General features: G+C 34.8%; 1 protein-coding gene across 16 annotated transcripts in view; it reads right to left on the bottom strand.

Annotated features, from left to right (window-relative positions):
• The window catches only part of Dennd1b (DENN domain containing 1B), a 231,054-nt gene that overhangs the window by 91,098 nt on the left and 115,894 nt on the right, over positions 1-24,062 (bottom strand). For 12 of the 16 annotated variants that reach the window (XM_074048718.1, XM_074048714.1, XM_074048704.1 and 9 more), the window contains 4 exons: positions 23,350-23,409; positions 22,073-22,126; positions 19,123-19,233; positions 1,577-1,677 (listed from right to left, as the gene is read on the bottom strand). In XM_074048718.1, coding sequence (XP_073904819.1) covers positions 1,577-1,677; positions 19,123-19,233; positions 22,073-22,126; positions 23,350-23,409 — 326 coding nt within the window. The remainder of the gene's footprint in view (positions 1-1,576; positions 1,678-19,122; positions 19,234-22,072; positions 22,127-23,349; positions 23,410-24,062) is intronic. The other 4 variants (XM_074048705.1, XM_074048707.1, XM_074048709.1 and 1 more) reach the window with 3 other exon arrangements.

The raw sequence follows: 24,062 nt of genomic DNA, 5'->3' as shown, positions 1-24,062 counted from the left end.
TGTTTTAATTACTGAACACTATGTACAAAGATCTATTGTAAAATGAATAAATTGCAGTCTCTACCATCAAGGGTGGTAAAATATTGTAGGCATCTTGGTCAAAAGAAAACTCTAAAATGAGTCAGGAAAGAGTCTATTTATAGATCTAGCTTTACACTTAGACATGTGTGTGACACTGCACAATATAATTAAATTGCATTCCTATAGTCTGCCAAACTGCTTTTCCTTTAAAGTTCTCCATGGGCAGAACAGCAGTCAGAGGTCACTGGGACCCACTTCACAGCATTATCAATACTATTACCATGCTGTGGAAACACAAGGTACTGCAGTCTCATCAATACATGGCCAAGGACACATGTCCTTGTCATTATAATAACTTGGTTTGAAGATGGTTAGTCACAAAAACTTAACAGAAGCCTCTATGTATGAATTAACTGACTTCTTTATTTTATTTATTTACTGGCAGTACTGGGGTTTGAACTCAGGGTCTCATGTTTCCTAGGCAGGCACTCTACCATTTGAGTCATGCCCTAAAAACCTCTATGCATGAATTTAAGTCATTTGAGTCCTTAAATAATCTGTCTTTCATGAAACAAACTTATATCCATTAATTCTAAAAGAAATTTCTTTTTCTGATATTAGCTGTGATATAAACCAACATGTTAAGGCCAAAATGATTTCCTTCTATGTGCATATCTGTGAGTGTGAATGGTTTAGAGAAAAATCCCATCAAATTTCTTACAGATTAAGCTATGCTTGAAGGTATTGATTATACAGTAAAGATAACATTTTGATGCCCAGTCCCAATGAAGTTCCCAAAGCTGCAGTTTAGGAGTCTACTCCTTGTCTAGCCTCACTATAAACACCTAGACTCTTCCAAGGGAAGAGAACAGAGCAAGGAAGTCATTAGGCATTGTTCTCATAATGTCTAAAGGCCTGATTAAATTCAGATTGGTGAGATCATCAAGAATTGCTTCTAAAGCTAACAACCTTTCTGAATTTCTCCCAACACTTCCAACACTGCTTTTTATACTGGCTTAAAGGGGGAGACTTTTGCTTACACCACAAACTGAAGAGTTCTCCAATAGAAGGAACTCCTCTGTCAGAACTCCATAGTCAGTATGCCACTGAGGAAAGAGTGGTGAGGCAAAGTGTGTCCTGATATAAAGGTAAAGAAAGTTTGGCCTGACAGAGACAACCTGGTTACCGGCAGATTTGCCAGACAAATTCTGACACCTGGGATATTGAATTCTCTAATTGATACCATATCTCCTGTACAATTTTCCTAACCACAAACAGAAATTTTATTTGTTTCTATTTTTATAATGTACTTATCTAAATGGCTACAGAAAAAACTCACAAAATTTCAAGAATTTGTTTGCCAAGTATAAATTTTTGCTACCTTTGGAAATAACTACTATGACCTTCATAAAAGCACTCATTAATTTTTATTACTAATCTAAAAGTCAAGTTTCTGTGGTTGCTTTCCTATATACATGAAGTTTATGTAATCAACAAATGAACTTTTTACTAACCATGAACCTGGACTGAGAGGAGTCTGGAAAAGCCAGCTTACCAGCAGTAGTCGAGAAGATGTGGAGGAAGCACAGGGATGTATATGTGCTGCCAGAACATTGGGTACAGCAGAGCAGCCGATCCATGAAGACAGGCAGTTAACTAAAATTTGCAAGAGGATAACAAAATAAGTACCTGCAGACACTCCACACAAAAAGGCACGTTCAAGGTATCAAAGACAAACGATAATTATAGAACAGTTTATGCAATGACATAACTCATTGTCTTTAACCAACTCTACATGTAAAAAGTCTGTCTCGGATGCCCCTCTGAAAAATACATAAACAGCCAAGTAGCTTCTTGGAAATCCTATGGAGATAGTAATAACCACCTAAAGATATAGTTTGGGGTCAAAATTTAGCAAAGAAATGAAAGCTAAACTGAAAAATTAGGTAAGCATCTTAGAAAACATTGTAGGAAATTACAATTTGTGCAGCACAGTTTGCGCATCACTCAGATTAATACAACACGATTAAATATGGAAAGGAAGGGAGGCTGAAAGCTCCTGAGGGATATCATTAGGGCAAATTGCCAAAGAATGAAACATGAGCCAGTCAAGAGAGTCTGGAAGCTGCCGTAGTACCAGGGGACTTGAATGTTCGACAGTTGGAGCTTCAGCAACGTGTGAACCATGGGTTATGGTATCAAGAGACTCTGTTCACTGACACATAGAATGTCACTATTGACCAGCAAGCTACCCAAGCTTGACAGCTGTACTACAGGAAGCCAAGTATGTCATAATTTCATATTTAAACTGTTCATTCCAGATTAACATTTTGTTTCCTAGCTTTATATCACAACAGCTGCAATTACATTGTTGCTATTTTAAAGGTAATTGCCATTTTAATTGTTTTGTTTTAGCAGGCATTTAATTAAACATTTTAATACCTAACAAAGGGGCATCCGTTTTTCTCTCCTTCCTACTGACCCTCACCAGAATTCTTTCCATTTTACAATACATGTAAAATCATGTTTTTGGTGTTTTAAAGTAGTGATAAGACCAGCATTCTTTTCCATCATTTTAAAGTTTTGCTACAGCCTCTATTTCAATGTTACAAACTAAATCTTTCATACAACTTAGAAATTAGAATTTAAAAAACTATCTGAAAGTAAACCACAGACTTTTTAAATAAACTATTATTTCTACTTTATTATTATACCAAAAATTAAACATCACATGATAATCACATTTAATTTAAAAGAATGACACAAAGCAATATTAAGTCATATTAATGGCATCAGTTCCTATGTGTAAGTGCAAAATAACTGCATTAAATAAAAACTCAATTAAGACAATCTGATTTAGGCTGAACACATAAGAATTTTCATGAAACATGTACTCATATTTGTCATATATGTTATATTTTTTCCAGTCAGATTTTTGATCAATTTTATAAGACAAATAATGGATCCTGATTCCATGTATGATACTATCATTATAGGATTTTAGTACATGACATTTATAAGCTTTATTAGTTTGTCATAGTATTCTTTCAATAAGTATTTTTAATTCTTTAATTAGAGCACATGATATGCCACTAGGAGGCATCAAATACTTCCATTTAACAATGACAGACCATGGATTTATTCATGTTATAAAGTTGAACTGGAGGAAAATGAAATGAAGCTAATCTAACTCCTTGTGTCAAATTCTCCAGAGCTCTCTGGCTCAGGCACACCCTGGCTGTAAATTAGGCGTCTTTAAAGCCGTATTAACTCTTTCCAGCCATCCGGTGTAACAGGATAGGCTAAAAAAGCTTATGTCACTTCGAAAGGCAGCTAATTACTCAATTTCCCCATCTGCACATAGTAGACTTTTTAGACGTCTCATTTAAATATTTAAAATCTTTTTTAAAAGGGGGAAAGCGTTTTCTTTTCTATTATTGAAGAAATAGTAAGAGTGAAGCAAAAGGGAAAACACAATCTGAAAATGAAGACTCCTAATGAAGGCAACTTACCTCACTGAGCACCCCAGTCCAAAGCACCCTACGAAATGCTACCTAGACACTCCCTCTATCCACCAATGGCCTTCCTTACAACAAATTATTCATTAGTCACTAGCAAGACACACCAGGATGTGACAAATTTGGTTTCTTAGAGGATGGTTTCTGTGATTATAAGCAAAGTCACAGAATTTCTTCAATGGTAGCATCTTTCAGGGGTTTATGAAGTTAACGGGAGAAAGTAGAAGCATACCAAATAATATCCCTAGTATTCACCCAGCAGCATGCAAGAGCTACATGATTTTGAGAATCAAGAAAATGTCCTTAGGGCATAAACTTTGTAGAGAAGACAGCAAAGATGCAATACAGAAAAACATAATAAAAAGTAAATTTTCTAGGGAATCAAAGACATCAAATATGTAAGTTGTATAAAATTAAAATGATCAAGTATATCAGTAAAAAAAAGTTATATATGTTAGGGCACTGATACTAATGAGCTGTGTGCCCTCTGACACACCTGCTAATATAATCAGGTCTCAGTTGCTTACATATTATGTGGCAGGCCAACAATAAGCAAGTAAGGCGTATGTTACAGATTGAGCAACCTTAATCCAAAAAGACAAACCTGTAATGCCTCCAAATCCAAAAGTTTGTGGAGGCTGATATGACATCACAAGTGGAAAATTCCACACCTGATCCCATGTGACCGGTGACAGTCAAAACACAGGCACTGAAAATATTGAATAAAAACCTTCAGGCTCTATGTGTAAGGTGCACATGAAACATAAATGAATTTTGTGTTTAGAATTAAGTTTCATCTCAAGACATCACATTATGTATATGCAACTACTCCAGAATCCATTAAAAAAACCCAAAATACTTAAAGTCCCAAGCATTTCAGGTAAGGGATAATCAACCTGTCTGTTAGTTAGAGATAACTTCTATGAAGAAATCTAAATCAGAGGAGTGGGACAGAGTGACATTGAAGCTATCAGAGACATGAAGATTACAGAACTCTGATGTGAACACATCTGAACTGAGATCCAACTGAAGTCAAGGGGCAAGCTATTGTGGATTTGGAAGAACATTCCAGGCAAAATGAAACAAGACATTAAAAAATCCTGAGGGAAAACATGCTTGCTGTCCTCACAGAACCACATGGGGACACATGAGATTATATGGGAGTAAATAGGAGAATGGCAGGACATGAGATCAGACAGGGAAGCAAGGTCAAAGATGGAGAGCCATCTAGATCAGGCAAAGACGAAATCTCATTCTGGATGAGATTTTCCATATTTCTGAGAAATGAGCTTACTGTCACAACAAATCATTTACTTGAAACACCTTATGAATTATACAAATGAAGGGAAATAAAATATGTATTTTAGAAGGTTGGTTTGCTGTGTATGGTACTACAAAGAAGTGAGATCAATTTTACAAAGCCAAGTAAAAAGAAGACTCTTACTACTTTAAAGTGATTTATGATATATTGACTCTTTAAGTTTAAAGGGAAATGACTTATCATATAGTTTTTTTGTAAGCTAGAATTATCCAAGATTGTCTGTCTGTTTAGTGACAGGGCTATGAGTTCACATTGCTTTTGTAATTGTTTTGTTACTAACACAGTTATTCTTCATGAAAGTAGAAAGGATGAAGGAATTTCTGTGTTTCAGTTAAAACATATTTCTGACATTATACCCCAGAAACAGAAGACGTGATGCATTGCTATCATCATCAGAGAAAAATAAAGTCCCCAAATAAAGGTTTAAGAAAACAATTCTTATCTTTAAGTGACTTATGAATATTTAAAATGTAGTTCCAAAGGGCTGACTAATTAGAAATGAAAACATGGAGAATATATATTTCTTACTGTGTATAATTATAAAATAAGCATATATAGAAACCGCATGAAGATACAAGAACTGGAGCCTGTAAAATTATCAGATGGAGAAACTTGACAACTGATGTCAGCAATAGTGACCCAGGTCATAGAATAAAGGCATTTGGAACTTTCAATCCCAGGTTACAATGTCTAATAGAGATAATGCTTTTGATAACAACTGATGGTAGTAATAATAATTGCAAATATTTATATAATACCCACCAGTGTCAGACACTGTTATGATACTCGAAGTATCTAGATATAATCCTCACAACAATCTTACGATGCAAATTCTATTATCATTATTTCCATTTTACAGATCAGGTCAATGAGGCAAAGTTAAACTGACCACCCATGAACATACATCTTATAAACAGCAAAGCCAGGATGCAAACTAAGGCAGGCTGAATCCACAATATGGTAACCACCATTTTAAACTGTCTTTTGATATACAAAGGCTTAAAAATCTTATCATTATGAGGCTTTGGATAACATCTACTCACTGAAAATATTTTATACCAATTATATAAAATAATATATGTTTGGATAGAAAAGTAAAATAAACAAGGACAGTTGACCTTTGTATGAAAAATATAGAGATCTATGACAGACAAAGATCCAATTTACAACACTTTGCCAGGGCATCTCAGTTTGCAACTTCAGCAGGAAACCAATAGAACAGACTCCCTTGGAAAATGTTAAAAGATAAGATCATTAATAAAAACTCCACAAGTTACCTCTCAACCCATATCTGCAAGTACAATTAAGTCTGAAACCAAACCACTTTTCTCCTCTATTGTGTTATGCAATCTTATCTGTTCCTAGTTCTTAAACTGTATTTATTAGAGGAAATCAGCCTAATAACAAAACTAAGTACTTACTGTCTTAAGCAATTGAGTAGGTGTGTATTTTTTTTTATTGTTGTGCTGGGTGTGGGTACCTTGTAGCATTTACAAAAGTTCTTACAATGTCTCAAATATATCATACTTGAATTCACCCCCTCCACTGCTCTCCTTCATCTGGCTTCCCCCAATTCCTGGAACAGTTTCAACAGATATCATTTTTGCACTTACATACATGTGTGTATATTATTTGAACTGTATTCATTCTCTTATATGTATTTTGAAGAGAAAAATACATTTATCAGATTCACATGGAGACAGCAGGAAAATGATCCATCTTATGTAATGACCACAATGGAAAAACAGGGCAATTCGCGGTGGCATCCCTCACAGGCAAAGATGTCATATGGACACATTGCTAGTCTCACTATTCTAATCCCTGTATGACCTACCTAGATTATGAATTATTCTCATGTAGAAATCCTACTTGTTTCCACTAGAATTCTATGTGAGTTATTGCCTAAGAATATATTTATATACAAAATGCAAAATACAGTTTGTACTCTTCATCTGATTTTAACTGAATCAATACTTAATTCAGAAACTTAATCTCTATAAATAACTAAAATTATAGATTAAACTGCTGCAGATGGGAATGTAATAAATTCCTCATGGAATGAAAAAAAAGTGGAAATCATAAAGAAAACATCAGTTTAAACACGTTTAATTTACATTCATATTTTAAAGTTTAGGCCAAAAAGTGTATCAATATGTTATCTGGAAAGTACTGTTATCTCAACTATAAAATATTCTCACTTGAGTAAAACTCTCCTATGAAATTAAGCGATTATTGTAACCAAAACTTAGAGCAACAACAATTTTACATAATGAAAAAGACAGTATCAGTATGTGAGTTCTTAAAATACATTTTATTTTGGAGCAGTTTTAGGTTTATAGCAAAATTGAGCATAAAAGTATAGATTTTTTCCATGGATCCCTGCCTCCTACACATTATCGGCATCCCTCACCAGCATCCCTCACCAGAGTGGCACAGTTACAACCGATGAACCTACATCATTAATACCCAAGTCAATAGTTCACAGTTCTCTCCTGGTGTACATTCTGTGGGTATGGACAATTTTATAATATGTGCGTACCATTACAGTGTCATAAAAATCCTTTGTGAAATACTTAGGTATAAATAAAACAAAATGTGTACTAGAGCTACAGGAAGACTTGAAATCTCTTATGAAGAAAAACAAAGAAACAAATAATTAGATAATCCATGTTTATGGATAGAAAGACTCATTATTGTCAAGAGGTCTGTTTTTCCCAATTTGATCTAGAGATTCAATGAAATCCCAATCAAAATCCAAGCATGTAATTCTTTGTACAAGCTGACTAAAGTTTATGGAGGGGCAGAAGACCCAGAATAGCCAACACAGTTTTAAAAAAAAATTAGAGAACTGATACTACATAATTTCAAAGCTTACTTTAAAGCTGTAATAATTAAAACAGTGTTATATTGGTGAAAGAATACACAAATAGCCTGTTGCAACAGAACAGAGATTCCAGAAATAGGCTTACATACAAAAAAAGAAAAAATCAACTACTCTTTGACAAAGAAGCAAAGACAATGCAGTAGTAAAAAGACAATCATTTCAACAGATGGTGTTGAAACAACTAGACACTCACACACCAAAAAAAAAAAAAAGAAAGAAAGAAAGGAATTTAGATACAGCCCTCATATCCTTCACAAAAATTTACTCAAAATAGATCATAGACCTAAATGTAAAATGCAAAATTATAAAACATCAAGAAGGTAACATAGGAGATCAATATATGACCTGGCACCTCGCATTTTAGATATGACACCAAAGGTATTATTTGTGAAAGAAAGAATTGATAAACTAGACTTCATTAAGTTAAAATTTTCTGTTCTATGATTAGAACTATCAATGTTAAAAAAAAAAGAAAAAGAAGACACAAACTAAGATAAAACACTTGAAAAAGACATATTTGATAAAGGGCTGTTATCCTTTATACACCAAGAACTCTTAAACTTCAGCAATAAGAATAAGAAAACAGCCCAATTAAAAATGGACTGAAGATCTTAACACACATCTCATCAAATAAAATATACAGATGACATATAAGCACATGAAAAGATGACATCATATGTCATCGCAGAAACACAAATTCAAGCAACAATGAGATACTGCCATGGATCTATTAGGATGCCCAAAACACAGAATATTAACATCACCAAATGTTCATGAGGGTGTGGAAAAACAGGAATTCTTGTTCACTTCTGGTAGGAATGCAAAATGGCAGAGCCACTTTAAAGGACAGTTTGGCAGTTGCTTATAAAACTAAAATGTTTTTCTTCTTTTTAAATGACTTCTTAAACTATAATTTTACCTTTCACTCTCTTCCTTTGCTCTGTTATGATATGTTAGTCCATTAAGACTGCTAAAGCAAAATGGCTTTGACTAGGTAATCTATAAACAATAGAAGCTTATTTATCACAGAGCTGGAGACTGGGAAGATCAAGGCACTGGCTGGTAGATTCACCATTTGCTGAGGGCTCATTCTCTGCTCCATGGATGGCCTTTATTGCTATGTCCTTACATGGTGTGATGGAGGAGGCAATAGCTCCCTTCTATCTCTTTCATAAGGTCACTAATCCCTTTAAGGAGGGCTCTGCCCTTATGATTTAACCACACCATCAACGCCCCACCTCTTACTACTGTCCCATTGGCAATAAAGTTTCAACACATGAATTTTGGAAGGACATATCCAGGCCAGGCCTTGGTAGATGGTAAATTCTGGCACATCACTCCTCAACATTCACTTTCCCCTCTTTTCATCATAGCCACACCCTTTGGAAAAGTGACAGTCATCTCACATCTGGTCACTGGCTTATTAAATTTTTATACCCAAATGATTCTAAGTTTTTCTTGTTGCTTTCTTCCTTCATATATTCATTCATTCATATTAGAGATGGGAAAACTGAGGAAAGGTTACACCAATTGCCAAGGATCACATATAGTTAGTGGATGGGACACTAAACATGTACCAAGCATTATTGGGTGGGGCTATGATTAAAATGGACAAAACTCTCTGCCTTCAAGGAACTTATACTCTGCTTGCCTGCTCCATATCACTATTGCTGTCACACCAGACTCTTCTCATGTCTTTGGATTTCTGTAACTGTCACATCATACATAAATGCCATTGCCCTCAAACACACACACACACAATCATTCCTATTACTAAGTTTACTGCTTTCTAGTTCCCACGCAGACAATTAAATATCAGTTTGTTTTTCCTGCAGAAGGCCCATCTACTTTTCCACTAAAATTAGGAAGTCTAACACTACCACATTCCTCAAATATGCCTTTTTCTCTCCTCTCAAACCTCTAGATTACATTCTAGTAGACTGAGTCAAGATACTCACATGGATTATACAAAAATTACATAATTTGGTGATTTAAAAAAAATAAACCATACAATAGAAGAGTCACTAAATTTAGCAACTGAAAAGACCCAAGAGATAGTTCTTATTCAATTCCTTCATTTTTCAAACAAGCAACTTCAGAGTATAAGAAATTAAATGGCTTATGTGAAGTCACCTGGTGCTACTGGTTGAGCTCTCAGGACTGAAACAAAAATCTCTGATTTTAGAAGGCATTATTAACATAATCACATATTTTCAGACATGCTATCAAATAGCCAATGAACAAAATCCAATAACTTAAGCTACTCTTTAACTGTTAGCCATTTTAGAAAAATCACAATTTAAAATATCTCTTATCAGGAACACAATACAACTGACTGCAAGTCACAAGCAACTGAAAGAAAAGATCATCATAATAACAAAATAATTCCAAAGAAACTTCTAAATCTACGTAAGCAGAATCAATAGATCTAATAGCTTATGGATCACATATCATATAATTAAATGAGAATAAATAATTCTCACTTAATATACATATATTACATTACAATATTAAAATTATATACTATAAAATTCCTTCACATGTTCAACATGCATGTGTATATTAGCATGCATATATACCACATATATGTAACTGTACACATGTATATATAAACATATATCTATCATGTATATATATATATGTGTGTGCAGACATAGTTACAAAGTGAAATCTTACTCATAGCAAATGACATCTGCATATGAAGCAGATACTAAATAATGGTGAAGATTTGTCCTATGTGTGCCATTCTACACTTTCCTCTCTCCTTATCTACTCTCAAGCAGACACTATATCCAACAGACTTTCCCTTAGACATGTTCCTAAAACCCAAACTCACCTCCCTCTTGTGGTTATCACTGAAGTTTGGGAGCTCACCATCCCTGGTTTTTATTACTGGAACAGTCCTTTAACTGCTGTCTTGGAAGTTAGATTTTTCCTACTTCATTTCTCCTTTTATGATGCTACCATTGCTCTCTTCCCCAAAACAAAACTAGCCATACCATGCTCCTCCTTTGCCTCTCCAACACATGTTAGAATAAATCCCAACCCTTACTTCAAACATGGGTCTTCATGTTCTGGGCACCATTTCTCTCCACACCTGGACTGAATACTATGATTGCTCTTTGCCTTCGGTCTCTCTATACACACATAGTGATACATTAATCATGTATTTCCTAGACATGAGAGAAATTCCTTTGAAGAATCGGATGATATGTAAGTCAACTCTAATCTTCCACTCTGCCTCCTACATTTCCTGTCATTAGAGTTCTTATTACATTGACCACCATACTATTAATATCACCATAGCCCCACAAATTCTTTACTTTGAAATTCTCAGTAGATGTACCTTGCAAATAATAATCTTTACCAACGCACACAAAAAACCTATACTCATATAACCTATCTTTGCAAAGCTCTACCAAATGTCAAGTGTTCCTTCAAAGGACAGGTTTTCCTTTCTTTCTAGGTGTTTATTTTTTTTAACATTCTCCCATTTAGCAGAGACTACTTCTGCTGGAGATGGAGGATGAGACTGCCACATGGCTGTTTGGGCCCACATGACACCAAATCAATAGGCAAAAAAAGGGAGGTCAATTACTGGCTGGAGTGATTGACCTTAATAACCAAAGGGAAGCTGAGTTGCTTCTACACAATGGTGGCAACAAGGACTGTGTCTGAAACCAGGAGATTCTCCATGGTAACTCTTGATACTTCCTTGCCTAATAATAAAAGTTAATGGAAAACTACAGCAACAACAAAAAAATCAGAACTGTTTAAGACTCAAAGTCTGTGTCATTATACAAAGTAAAAGCCCCAACCAGCTGAGGTTATGACTGAGGATGAAAGAAATATGGGATAGGTAATAGAGGATTCTCTATTCATCCGTATGAATTATGATCAGTTACAGAAACAGGCTGTGCTTCTTCTTATTTCGGGGGAAAGGATAAAAATATGAAATATTTTTACATTTGTAAAAATAAATGGCCGAATCTCATTAGAAAAAATATATAGCTTTGTTTACTGTACCAGAATTTAAATGTGTGAAGAAGGATGCAGCAGGAAGCTGAGTATCCAAGGTAGATATTACATAGGTATTCAATTTATTGACTCTTAGTTTCAAACTTACCTGCCATTGTCTGACTGATGAAAGTGGATCTGGACATTTTTAGGTATATTTCCTTTGAGCAGTTGGCATGATGTTAGTCCTTGTTAGGAGAGGACACTGCTGAGACATCGCAGGAAGACAGGGTTTTTGGCTCCTAGTCCCAGTTTGTTCACTCTGCAGTATCCTGCAAGCCTGCCACTTGTCAAGGGCTGGCTTCTGCTGCATGGGCAGCGTCCCCAGGGCACAGCTCCTGTACTACTCATGGCCTCCAGGCTCCTGTGGAGTGGGCAGTTTCTTTAATGCCCACTGCTGCAGGTTCTAGCATCCAGAGGTTTCTCAACAACTGCTCCACCTTAGGCAGTTTTAAGCAGACTACCTCTAGCTCCTGTAGCACTTTGAGCCTTTCCAGTACCTAGCTCCTGTAGCACAGAGGGGTCTCCTGCACCTGATTAGTGCAGAGGACAATTGCTAGGTATAGTGAGGGGCCCCCAGCTTCCCTGGATTGCTTTTGAAAGACATTGAGACAACCCCTGTGAACAGCTTCCCCAAAGGTCTGTGAACAGCTTCCCAGCACCACACATGTGACATCCAAGCACACTTCTATTTTTGGTGATACTGGGGTTTGAACTCAGGGTTTCACACTTGCAAGGCAGGCGCTCTACAACTTGAGACATTCCTCCAGCCCCTTTTTGGGTTGGGCATTTTTGAGATAGGGTCTTACCCTTTTATTTTTTTTGGCCTGGCCTCAAACTGTAATCCTCCTGATCTTTGTCTCCTGAATAGCTAGGATTACAGGCATGGGCCACTGATGTCTGGCAATTTCATTAATTTTTAACTTCTAAAAAGATGAAGATCTAATAAAAGAGCTCAATTTAACTAATGATTTTAATATGAGAAAGTGTATGGTTAGTTCTATAGTTCAGGGATAAAAGATGTTACAGGAGTTATAATTTCTAGGCTTCTGAAAAGCAAAACAGATTTTGAAAAACATTCAGAGGCAAGCAGATGGGATCAAGAAGAACAAAGAGTGTCACTTCATCCACTCACTGAAAAATGCTTTGTTAAAAGCCTTCCATGCATCATCCCTTTCCTAAGACCCAGATATATTACAGTGACTTACTCTGATAAGAAATCTGTTCTGCGGAGTTTACTCTCTAGAGGCCCAAGCAGACTAGAAGTAAGTAGTGAAAGATTTAGGAGCAAAAGTTTGGGGTTAGATAATGGATAGGTTTTAATGCCAAATTAAGGAGATTTGCAGGCAATAGGTATTCAATGGGTGCTTCAAATTCTGAAGTATTGAGTGATTTAATATAGAATGAGCCCAAAGGGTAATAAATGGGAGGTTCAAACAGAAGATAAATATCAGCACTAAAAGAAGTTTAAAACTGAGAGAAAGGTAGCAATGTGAGAATTGAGGGCGAATTGACTAGTCTTGCAAAGACAAATTGAAGCTTGTTAGCAGGCCAGAAGGTACAGATGAATTTGGTTTTATGAGACAGTTATATGCAAAAACTGCATAAAGATTGAGAGTACATGCTTTGGAGTCAGGCAGACTATAGCTGTTCTCTGGGCTTGGTCAGCTAGCATCCTACAAGTTTCAAAGTCCTCTTCTTCATCTGTCTACTGTGAATAACACCAGTACTTATCATATAGAAAGGGATAATTAGATCCGTTTAAATAAATTGCTAATAAAGGTGACCAGCTCATAGTGTGCACTATAATATACGATACTAACAGCTATCGTGATTACATGCAAATGGAGATAATACTAGCCTTCAGTAAATATGATATAAAGAGTATCTGTGGAGAGTGACTGCTGCTGCCTGACTACGGCAGTGGGTAGCTGGAACGGAGAGTAGGGCTCAGAGAAGAAAGCAATAACGAGGTAGAATCTATAGGACTCAGATGGGGAAGACAGGGAGGGCCATTCACCCAAACAGTCCTGCATAGTAGGAGAAGGAGATTATGAAGAAAATGGTAAATTCAGTTGGAAATGTTGAGTGAAATATCCACGATGAGTTAAATTGCATCTTAAATCCTAAGGAAACTTACCAAAACATGTCAAACTGCAAAGTGAAAAAAAAAACAAAACCCATCTATAGCACGTAAAAACAAATATAAATACAGAGGGCACATTTTAAAGAAACACATTACTCTGAGCTGCAATTTTACCAAAGAAACAAGAATATATTTTTTTCTTATATTTAATATTGATAATCATTAACAGCACAAAATTAAGTCATCATTCAATATAGAAAATACATCAGTAAACTGAAATTGTTCAAGATGATTTATGTGGTGATCAGAGTTGTAGGAAGAGAGTTTACAGAACTTAAAGCATAATTCAATATGCCTCCTTGATAATTCCATGGCTGTTACAACAAAATTCTGCTTTACGAATTCAAAGCCAATTGCTTACTTTTAGAAGACAAATGACTTAAGGCTATTTGGAATTATCACAGGGCCTCCCCCCTGTACAACGGATATATCCTAATAAAAATGAAAAAGATGAAAAAAATAGAGCGGAGTAACTTAAAACAATGTTGTCTGGATTTTACACCATATACACACACACACACACACACACACACCCCTTGACAAATGACTAAACTATAAGCCACAAACAGTGCTGATTTCCATAGAAAACAGAGCTTTTAGCTCCAAGAGCAGAAAGTACAAACCATTTCATAAAGACATCAACAGTCCCATCTCCACACTCCAGTCACATTCACTTAGCACTGGACAAAAATACAATGTTCAGAACAGCAATATGCAGGTCAAATAACACACTGGTAAGCAGAATCATTGTCTACAGTTTCAACTGGCTTAATTGGTTATTATGAGTTTGAAGGGAAAAATTAAAAATCTAAAAATGATTCCAAGATTATCTCTAGGAAAGGTCCTGGTAACATTTTTTAACTGCACCATTCTGCTGTAGCCTTAAAAACACACAGGGGCAAAAATACACTTCAGTAACCTAACTAGCAAGCAGTCCTGGCACCCTTTGTTCTCTCACCAACTGTTCAACTCTTAATCTCCAGAAAGATTCTCTGGGCTTCAGGTTTTGGATTAAGTGCTGATACAGGTGGTACTATTAGAAGACAAACCAAGAAAACATGTAATCCAGATGGAGAGGTTAAAATCCTCTGGACTCCTCTTTAGTCTGACTAAACCTATAAAATCTACGTTTTAATAGCTGATTTTCCAGAGATCACAAGATTTCTTTTTGCATCTGCCCTTGATGGAATTAATGAGAAAGGGAGAGAAAAGCATATGTTTAAACGCCTGGGGGCAACTATATCAAAGGAAGAAATTATAGTTTATAAATACAATTCCAATTTTCACAACATACTGCTTGCTCTAAATATTCCAGAAATAATAAGCACTTACACAATTAAATCTCTGTAACTAATGCGCTCACAGACTTTAAGAAGATGATATTTACTAACTAAATGTTGGTCAAAGTAGTAGCTAACATTTAGACATCTGCTTTAAGGAGAAGCATTCCCTTCTACCTGTTCCTACAAGCCACAAAGATACACTCTAGTTAACATATTACTGACAGGATGATGAGAAAGCTCCTGTCAGATGCTAGCCAGCCGGGTGTTTGAGACAAAATGCACAGCCCCAGCTGACTAGTTATAGAAAGTCTGGTGAGGTACAATTACAGAGGCATATGACAAGGCGTCATGCCTGACTGATTTGAGAACCGATGACATGGCTTTAAGCAGCAGTCCTTCCTTCTTATGGTCACAAAGAAGTAATAAGTCAACTGATACAACCTTGTAATATCATGATTTATTCCTTTGCTTTGAATATATGCGACTCTGATATGATGTTCTTATAGTCTACTATTCACTTGGAGGTGAAATATCTAAGCCTTGCCCACAGTATGCATAAAATCAACATGCATGTTTGCCAGAAACCATTCCATGTTTGCTTGATGATGTATGAATCAAAGAATAAAGATAAAACTGATGATGTCTAATTCATTAAACTCAAATGCGTAAAAATATAGTAATGGGTCCCACTCAAACAAATGAGAGGAAAACCCATTAAAAAATTTAAAACATAATATAATCTTGATATTTTTTGCTTACATATCTTAAAACTATTTTTTATTTTAAAGTTTACCTTTATAAAGGTTACAAATTATTTTTAGCTACAAATGGCACCTGAAGAAAGGGACCCTCGAATAAACTGATTCCTAGTACAGAACTGCCATGAATAACCCCAGCAAGCTAGCATTTTAGAATAGTTATGAAAAATTATGATTGTCAAACAGTAAATAACTAAGGCAAACAAAATTCCTAAAATGGTGACTGAATTATGAATGTTAAAAACTTATACATGTTCTTAGAAGAATTAAAATTTGGGGATTTAAAAGACAAAGTATAAAACACACTTCTTGCATTAAAATTAAGTACATTAGTCTCTAAGTCATATAAAAATGTAAGAATGTGAAAATCTAAAAACCAAGTCAATTCATTGGCAATTTTTTTTCTTTGGGTGTTTCAGAGATTTCATTAAAGTCTTTTTGAAAAGTAGTTTGCCTCTGATTTATGTTATGATACTTGACTTTGACCTTTTTAAATGTTACTATGCATGGAATTTATAGCATATATATTTATATTTGCTGCACATATAAGAGAACTGTTCAAGATAGATTTAAGTAAAGCAGCGGCCTCCACAGAAGAAGGGTAAGAAGATCATGAAAGAGAACTTGAATTATGTTTATTTTATCAGCCCTACTGCTCCCAGAGGCTGAACCAAAACAGAGCTGGTACCTTAGAGATGACATCGCTAAAATGTTTTCATGAATTATCATAAACAATTGGTATTAACTTGACCTTGAACAGAGGAAACAACTCCTGGATAATACCAAGTTTTATAACCACTTGGTTTTTATTTAAACATTATATTAAAGTATAGTCATGTTAAATTTTTGCTTTAAATTACAGGTCTAGACTATTATAAAACTGTTACTAATCACTGACCATTCATCCTATACACACACAATTCTAAGCACTCCACGTAAATGTGTATGTCTCCTTAATCTTTATAGCAATCCTAGGAGATAAAGGCTGATATTTTTCTCACTTTATATACAAAGAAACTAAGCCAAAGAGAGGTTTCCCCACCATTAAGAGAGGGATATAAATTAAAATAAAGATACCAATATTTTTCAAAAACATATGCTCAAATTTATTTCTACTGTTTTCCTAAACAGAGTAGCTTCTACTTCATTCACATAGCTCACTCCCTCACTTTCTTCAGATGTTTGAATTCTACCTCATTAGAGAGACCTTCCTCCCATAATCACTTTATGTAAAACAGAAACCTGCCCCTCACTTTCAACTCTGCACACACTCACTTTATCCTTTAACTCCTTGGTACTCATAGTCATGACACATGATAGCTATTCATTTGATCATTGCCTTATTTCATGCCAGCTTCATATATAAAAGCATCAAAATTGCTTGAACTTTGTTCTGCTGACTGTGAAATTCATAGCACCTGGCACACAATATGTGCCTAATAAATGTTTGTCCCATGAATTGGTTCCTAGGCCTACACTATAGTTTGCACAATCCTTTTTTCTTTTTTGCAGCATTAGGGTTTGAACTCAGGGCCTTGCGCTTGCTAGGCAGGTGCTCTTCCATAGGGTCTCTATTTATGTCTAGCCAGCCTAGACAGTAATCCTCCTATTTATGCTTCCTGCATAGCTGGGATGACAGGATGTACCACCACACCACCTTTTGTTTGGTTGAAGTGGGATCTCACTAAGTTTTTGCAGGGTCTGGCCTCAATACACAACCCTTCTACCTCTACCTACCAAGTAGTAAGGACTGCAGTCATGAAGCACCCTACCCAGTTTGTACAATCATCAATCTTGAGGACAAAAATCCCTATAGAAATATCCTTTATAATTTTGAAAATATCATATTTTAAATATGAGGAGAAGGAAGAAGGTAAAAATGAAGAAAGGTTTTACTTTGGTAGTATATTAAAAAATAGCAGAATAGTAAATATAAAAGTACCAAATGATTCAGACTGAATTTTGTCAACACCTCTTTAAGATGTATAAGAAAAAAACAAATAATTACTCTTTGACTTTGCCTCCTTACTTCTACATCCGTATTTCTTAAATATATATATTTTTCAATATGTATTTTTGATGGGGGAAGTGAGTATATCAATATTAAATATTCAAAATCTTAAAATTATACTAATTCAATTACAAAGTAATGGAAATAACCCAAAATATATAATCAGGAGACCTAGCTTCACATGGCCTATCTTCAACTAGTTGGCCTATGGTAGCCAATTTAACTTCTCTGAAAATACTTCTCTCACTATTAAATACTAAATAGATATCCTAGAGAAATCCTAAAGCTCCTTGTACTTTAAAATGCTAAAGTACTAGAAGAGAATAAAATATTAAAAGTGTGGTTTTATTTTTATCAACTAAAAAAATCTTGTGGGGAAGAAAATTCATGCAATATTGAGTAATGGTTTTTTAATATTTCATAGATTACACAAAATTTTACTTAAATTTATAATAAAATTTAAAAGCTGGAAATAATAAATTTTTATGTTTAATGGAGAAAAATGATGAAATCTAGCAAAATACTTTTGAATCTTTTTCCATGACCCAAGAAAAATCCTTCTTTTCTCTCTGCCTTTACTACAGTAATGAAGACCTTCCAAAAGAACATTTTAGTGAGTGTCATAAAACCTGTGATTTATAAAAAATGGTACTTTGACTTTTAAGTTATTATCAGTGTGAAGAGCTCCTCCACATCAGAACTATTATAGAATCTACTCCCAAACCACCACTAGGCAACAAAAATGAATCTACCTATTACCAGGTTAGGATAGCAGCTATTATCATGGCCCCTTGATTTCTTTCAAGTAGCTCCAATGGAAAAAGCCACAAGTGAATAATAAAGATCTCATAATAGCTCTTAAGAATTCTTTATGTGATAGAAGGCACTAAAATGAACTCCGGAGAGTTAAAAAGAGAAAAAAAAAAAAAAACTCATCTCCTGATAAGAAAAAAATAATTAACCTGACTTAATGCATCTGAGAAGGCCTTCTATAAATCAGACTTTTGTACTTCAAGAGCCAGATTAAAACCATATATTTAAAAAGTATGTAGATATTGTGTCCTGAGTACACATGGCACATTTCTAAATCTGCAGAGGTTTTTAGGTCTTTTTGTGAAGCACTCAATACATGCTACTTAAAAGGAGAAGTGTGAAGTACTTACAGTGCTTAATTTGCTGGAGGTAATAATGATGCGCCTTTCGTGCAGCATGCTGGCATACAGTTGCAACATATTGTTCACATCCACAGCCACAAAATACTCTGTAAGATTTCTCTATGCAAGCAAAAAATAACTGTGTAACTTGCAGCTCACATGCATATGAAGGAAAACATTTTATACATTTGCCAAAAAATCTTAACGGGATGCTATGATGAAAAGTGGCTTTCATTAAAATAATTACATTTAATACTATTCTGCCTCCACATGAAGCATGTCATGTTCTATTATTATTTAAAGCATAACCCTCCACAAAAGTGCTTCTCAGAGAATAATCACAGGAGCGCTTGTTTCCCAGCCTCCCTTCACCCCCAACCCCAAGTATTTGAAAAGCTGATTTCCTGGCCCCAACCTAGACCTACAGAAATATTATCTTTAGGGTATAGTCCCAAAAATCTCATTTTAAAACAAATAAATACTCCTTCTCCTGTTGCTTTTTGCATATACTGATGTTTGAGAAACTGCTGCTCTTGAATTTTTCATGTTTGCCTGATGCATGTGCTAGACACAAGGTACCCAAAAGATAAGCAGTCCTTTGGGGTTTTTGTTTGTTTTGTTTTTGGTTACACTAGGGCTTGAGTTCAGGGGTTGGCACTTGCTAGGCAGGTGCCACACTTCCAGTCCTTTTTACTCTAATTATTTTGGAGATAGGGTCTCACTTTTTTGCCCAGGCCAGCCCAGACTTCTATCTATGCTTCTCTCCATCAATGGGATTTAGTGAGTGTCATAAAACATGTGATTTATAAAAAATGCTACTTTGACTTTCAAGTTATTAGCAGTATGAAGAGAAGCTAGGATACCATGCCTAGCCTTTTTCCATTGAAACGAGGATCTATCTCTGAATTTTTGCCTGGACTGGCCTCAAAATGAGATCCTTCCAATCTCAGCCTTTCAAGGAGCTAGGATTTCAGGTATGGACCATGGGCACCCAACTCCCTATAGTCCTTTATAAAGGAAAGTCTCTGGTTTATATGCACATTAGGCTTGCTTTATGCTGCTACAACCAAATGTAATCTGGCAATGTTCTAAACTGATTCCTCAATTTAACACTTCCCTTGCATAAGAACAAAATTGGGATGAGCTACGTTAACTTTGATTTTTAAGTCCTATTCTTTTTAGTACTTATTTTTAGTTTTATGCAATATAAAAAAGCATTTCAGACAGCAACAACTGAGTATGATATGATAATACACTGAAACTGTAGAACTGGGTGGCTAATGATCTCGCTAAATGCTTGAGACAAGAAAACAGGAAATCCAATTGTTCCTTCAATTTGAAGGAATTTTCTTAATTTGACTTTCCAAGTCAACTCTTCCTGTACAAAATCATGTTTACAACATTTCACACAAAGATAAGATAATTTTTTATTGGAAATTACTTCTCAACATTGAATGCTATTTTATATTTATGCCTTTGCTCCAACAGAACTTTCTATAAAATAAGTTACTAGCAATGCAAAAATTTGTATTCTTAGTGACAGCTTTTCATTAGAATGTTTGTTTTTTTAAAAGTTTCATAGTGGGCTGGGAGTGTGGGCGCAAGTGGTACCGTCCCTGCTTAGCCAGCGCAGGGCCCTTAGTTCAAACCCCAGTGTGGTCAAAAGAAACCTGTCAAAGTAAGTCTTTTAAAGATGTGACATTTGTTAAGTAAAGCTATTAGCTGTTGCCAGTAAATATAAGAGGAAGGTAAACAGGAGAGAAAACAGAAAGCAGTAACTGCATCAGAAACTCTGACATGAAGGAACTGTGTCATACAAGCCAAGACAGTCTATTGTCCCTAAGGAAAACCTAAGAGACAACCCCTCCTCCGCAGTGGCAGCAGTCAAGACTTGGGGACTGTTATGAGACCTGACAGCTTTGATAGTCTATCTGTCTCAGATCCACAGAAAAAGGAATTTGAGAGAGTCTTCTGATAGAGGTTATCTGAAAAACCCTTTCAGAGAGTTTCATAGGATTTATTGGTACTAAAACCTTAGTTTTGATTTGAAAGCCTTGATTTGATGTTAGAAAATTAACGCCTGCCTTTGCTGACCAAGAAGTATATGTATCCATATTCTTTTAGAAAGTAACTATTCCACAGGTTTCAAAATATGTTTGGAAAACCAGAAGAGTCTGGTTTGAGTCTATTTATGTTTTCCTATTGATTCTTCCTTTGCTTTTCAATTATTTCTTCTGATTCATTTTAACTTTCCAAGAGAAGTTAAAAAACAATTATATAAAGGAATATCTCCTTTTCATACAGTTATCAAGGGGCATTAAAACGAATTTGTTACTTCCACTTAGCCATGTAAACTTTCCAATAAAATATTAACCTGAATAATTACTAAACACCAAAAATATTTCTAGTATGGCTACAAATAGGATAAGAAATAAAATGAAAAATTTGACAATTTTTATAAATTCTTATAATAGCCTTCAAGCCTTACAAAATACCTATTACTTTGAGTTAAAATCAGGAAATCAAGTACCAGGACCCTGAACATTCAAACAGAATTATACACAAGGAATCTAAAATTCAAGAGTCAATTCACTAAAGTTGCTGTCTTTGTGAAGACATTTCCCATGGCTGATATTCTTCCCGTCAGTAGAGCCAGGTCTCTGACATCTCCTCAATCAGGACGTGGTTGGATATATAGGACCCTACCTAACTGTTCCAAATGACAGAAATTGTTTTTAACATCACTTTCCTTAATTTTCATTATCAACAATAGATATTAAGAAAGGAGGCATAAAGAAAAGGAGATGCCATCATTATTCCGTATTTCTTCATTACTTCTCAAAACCACAGATAATTACAATGTATACTATTTCCCTACACAGGAATCAAAGAGCAATGATACTAAAAGAAATAAAATTTTAATGTTACTAGAATAATAAAAACAAGAAGCAAAACTCACACTCTCTGGTATTGTTGGGAGTCCAGTCACGTCCGGGGCAATGAAGTATGAATGCTAGTCGGTGGGAATGAAAAATACAAGAAAAGGAGAATTAGCATTTGGTATGATATAATCTGGGATAAAAATAAGAAAAAATACATCAACTAAATCAATACATGCCACAAGTGGATACTCTGGATTCGTTGAATTTGAGACTTTTAACTGAGATAGCAACTCTATATGAGTTTTAATAACTTTCTCACACAAGAAGTTAAATACTTGGTTAAAATATTAACCAAGTATTTGGTTAATACTTGGTATTAACCAAAATAACTCACTTCAAAATTGAACAAAAGTGGAATAAGAATCTTGAGGAAAGTTTTAAGGCAAAAAAGTACATTATCAGAGTTTTATACAATATGATTATACATTTAAATGTGTATTCTTAAAACATATTTAGTTTAGGTAGACTGGAAAAATAAAGCTTGCTAATCCAAGAGTACATCAAAATCTATTAAGACTATTGAGTTGCTATGATAAATCATAATCAGTATCGTTTATAAACATCAGTAAGTATATTATTTAGAAAGCAACAACAAAACATAAATTTTAAATGTTTAAAACCTAAACATATGACCCTTATATACGCAATAAACAAATATTAATTATCTTCTTTAATGAACAAAGCAATACAGAAGTTCAGTAAAATACTTACTTAAAAGTTGAACATATACCTTTATAATTCCTCACAATGTTCACAAATTTTACCACCCAGAATCAAAGTAGGACTTAATCACCAAAACTTGTTTTATTTTCTGTTCATATTAATCTCTCCAAAATTATTTTAATCTGAATCAAAAATGGATATACTTAGTACTGTTTTATAATTACAGATTGGGAAAAAAAACTTTCTACTCAGTATTGAGCACAGCTGAACTATTCAGAACAAGGCCAGTTAGCACAGTCAGAATGCATAATTTCCAGGATGGAAGAACAATGAAAGATAAACCACAAGGTAGTCTTCTGACAGCAATCTCATGCTGTGAAAGTACTTTATGCACTGATTTGGTCTAACTCACTACCTTATTGGATGGGTTTCGCATCATATAGTAGCTTATAAAACTATGCTTTATAAAGAGAGTATAAACAGAAAATATAGCCCAAGTGATTAATTTTTTAAAAGAGTGAAATTACCATTTCCCAAAGTGGTAAATCCTAAAGACATAGTGAAAGAGGTGATTATTTTCCCAATTTAATAGTGATTTTTTTTTTTTAAAGCCAGTGTTCTCTTAACTCACCGGTGTTAGTGAGGGCTGATCTTTCAGAACTTGCTCAGTAGCAATAAAGATCTCTTGGTTCTTATAATATATAAGAGAAAAATGAATACTTTACTTTCCAGGGGGAAGTTTACACAAAAATTTCCTATGTGTTTGAGACAAACCCAAGGAGCTATATGATCCACTAAAAGTACTTGAATAACGTTAATTGTAAATGTTATTTCATATGCTGATTTGTTCATTTCACACTAGAAAATTTAGCTAAAGAAAGCATCTTTCATATTGTGAGTAGAGAATGTAGTTTATATTGAATGATTTTTAAAATACAGTTTCAAAAAAAGTCACTTACGTTTTATACCAACTTTGTATAAAAATCTGATATTCTAGTGACAACTATCTATTTGCAGGAAAATAAATACTTCCATGACCATGAATTTTAATCTAATAACACAAATTAAAATCCCTACTAATAACTGAAGGCAAGTGCTCTAGTCCCCAAATTGCCACTCATTGATAGTACAGCACAGGGCACAATGAGTAATCTGCTGTTGAAAGCAAATGAAATTATTAATGAACTTCACACAGTCATCAGGGAAATGCAGATCAAAACCACAAGGTGTTAAGCACCTCCCCCCAGTAAAGTGGCTGTTAATAAAAAGACAGAAAAGTAAACAAATATAGACAGAGGAGCTCTTTCACGTTGTTGATGGGAATGTAATTTAGCCATTACAGAA

This window comes from Castor canadensis, chromosome 11 (genome assembly GCF_047511655.1).
Source record: "Castor canadensis chromosome 11, mCasCan1.hap1v2, whole genome shotgun sequence".
Classification (NCBI taxonomy): Eukaryota; Metazoa; Chordata; class Mammalia; order Rodentia; family Castoridae; genus Castor; species Castor canadensis.
Note: the sequence above shows the minus strand (reverse complement) of the source record. Positions and strands in the feature narration are given on the sequence as shown.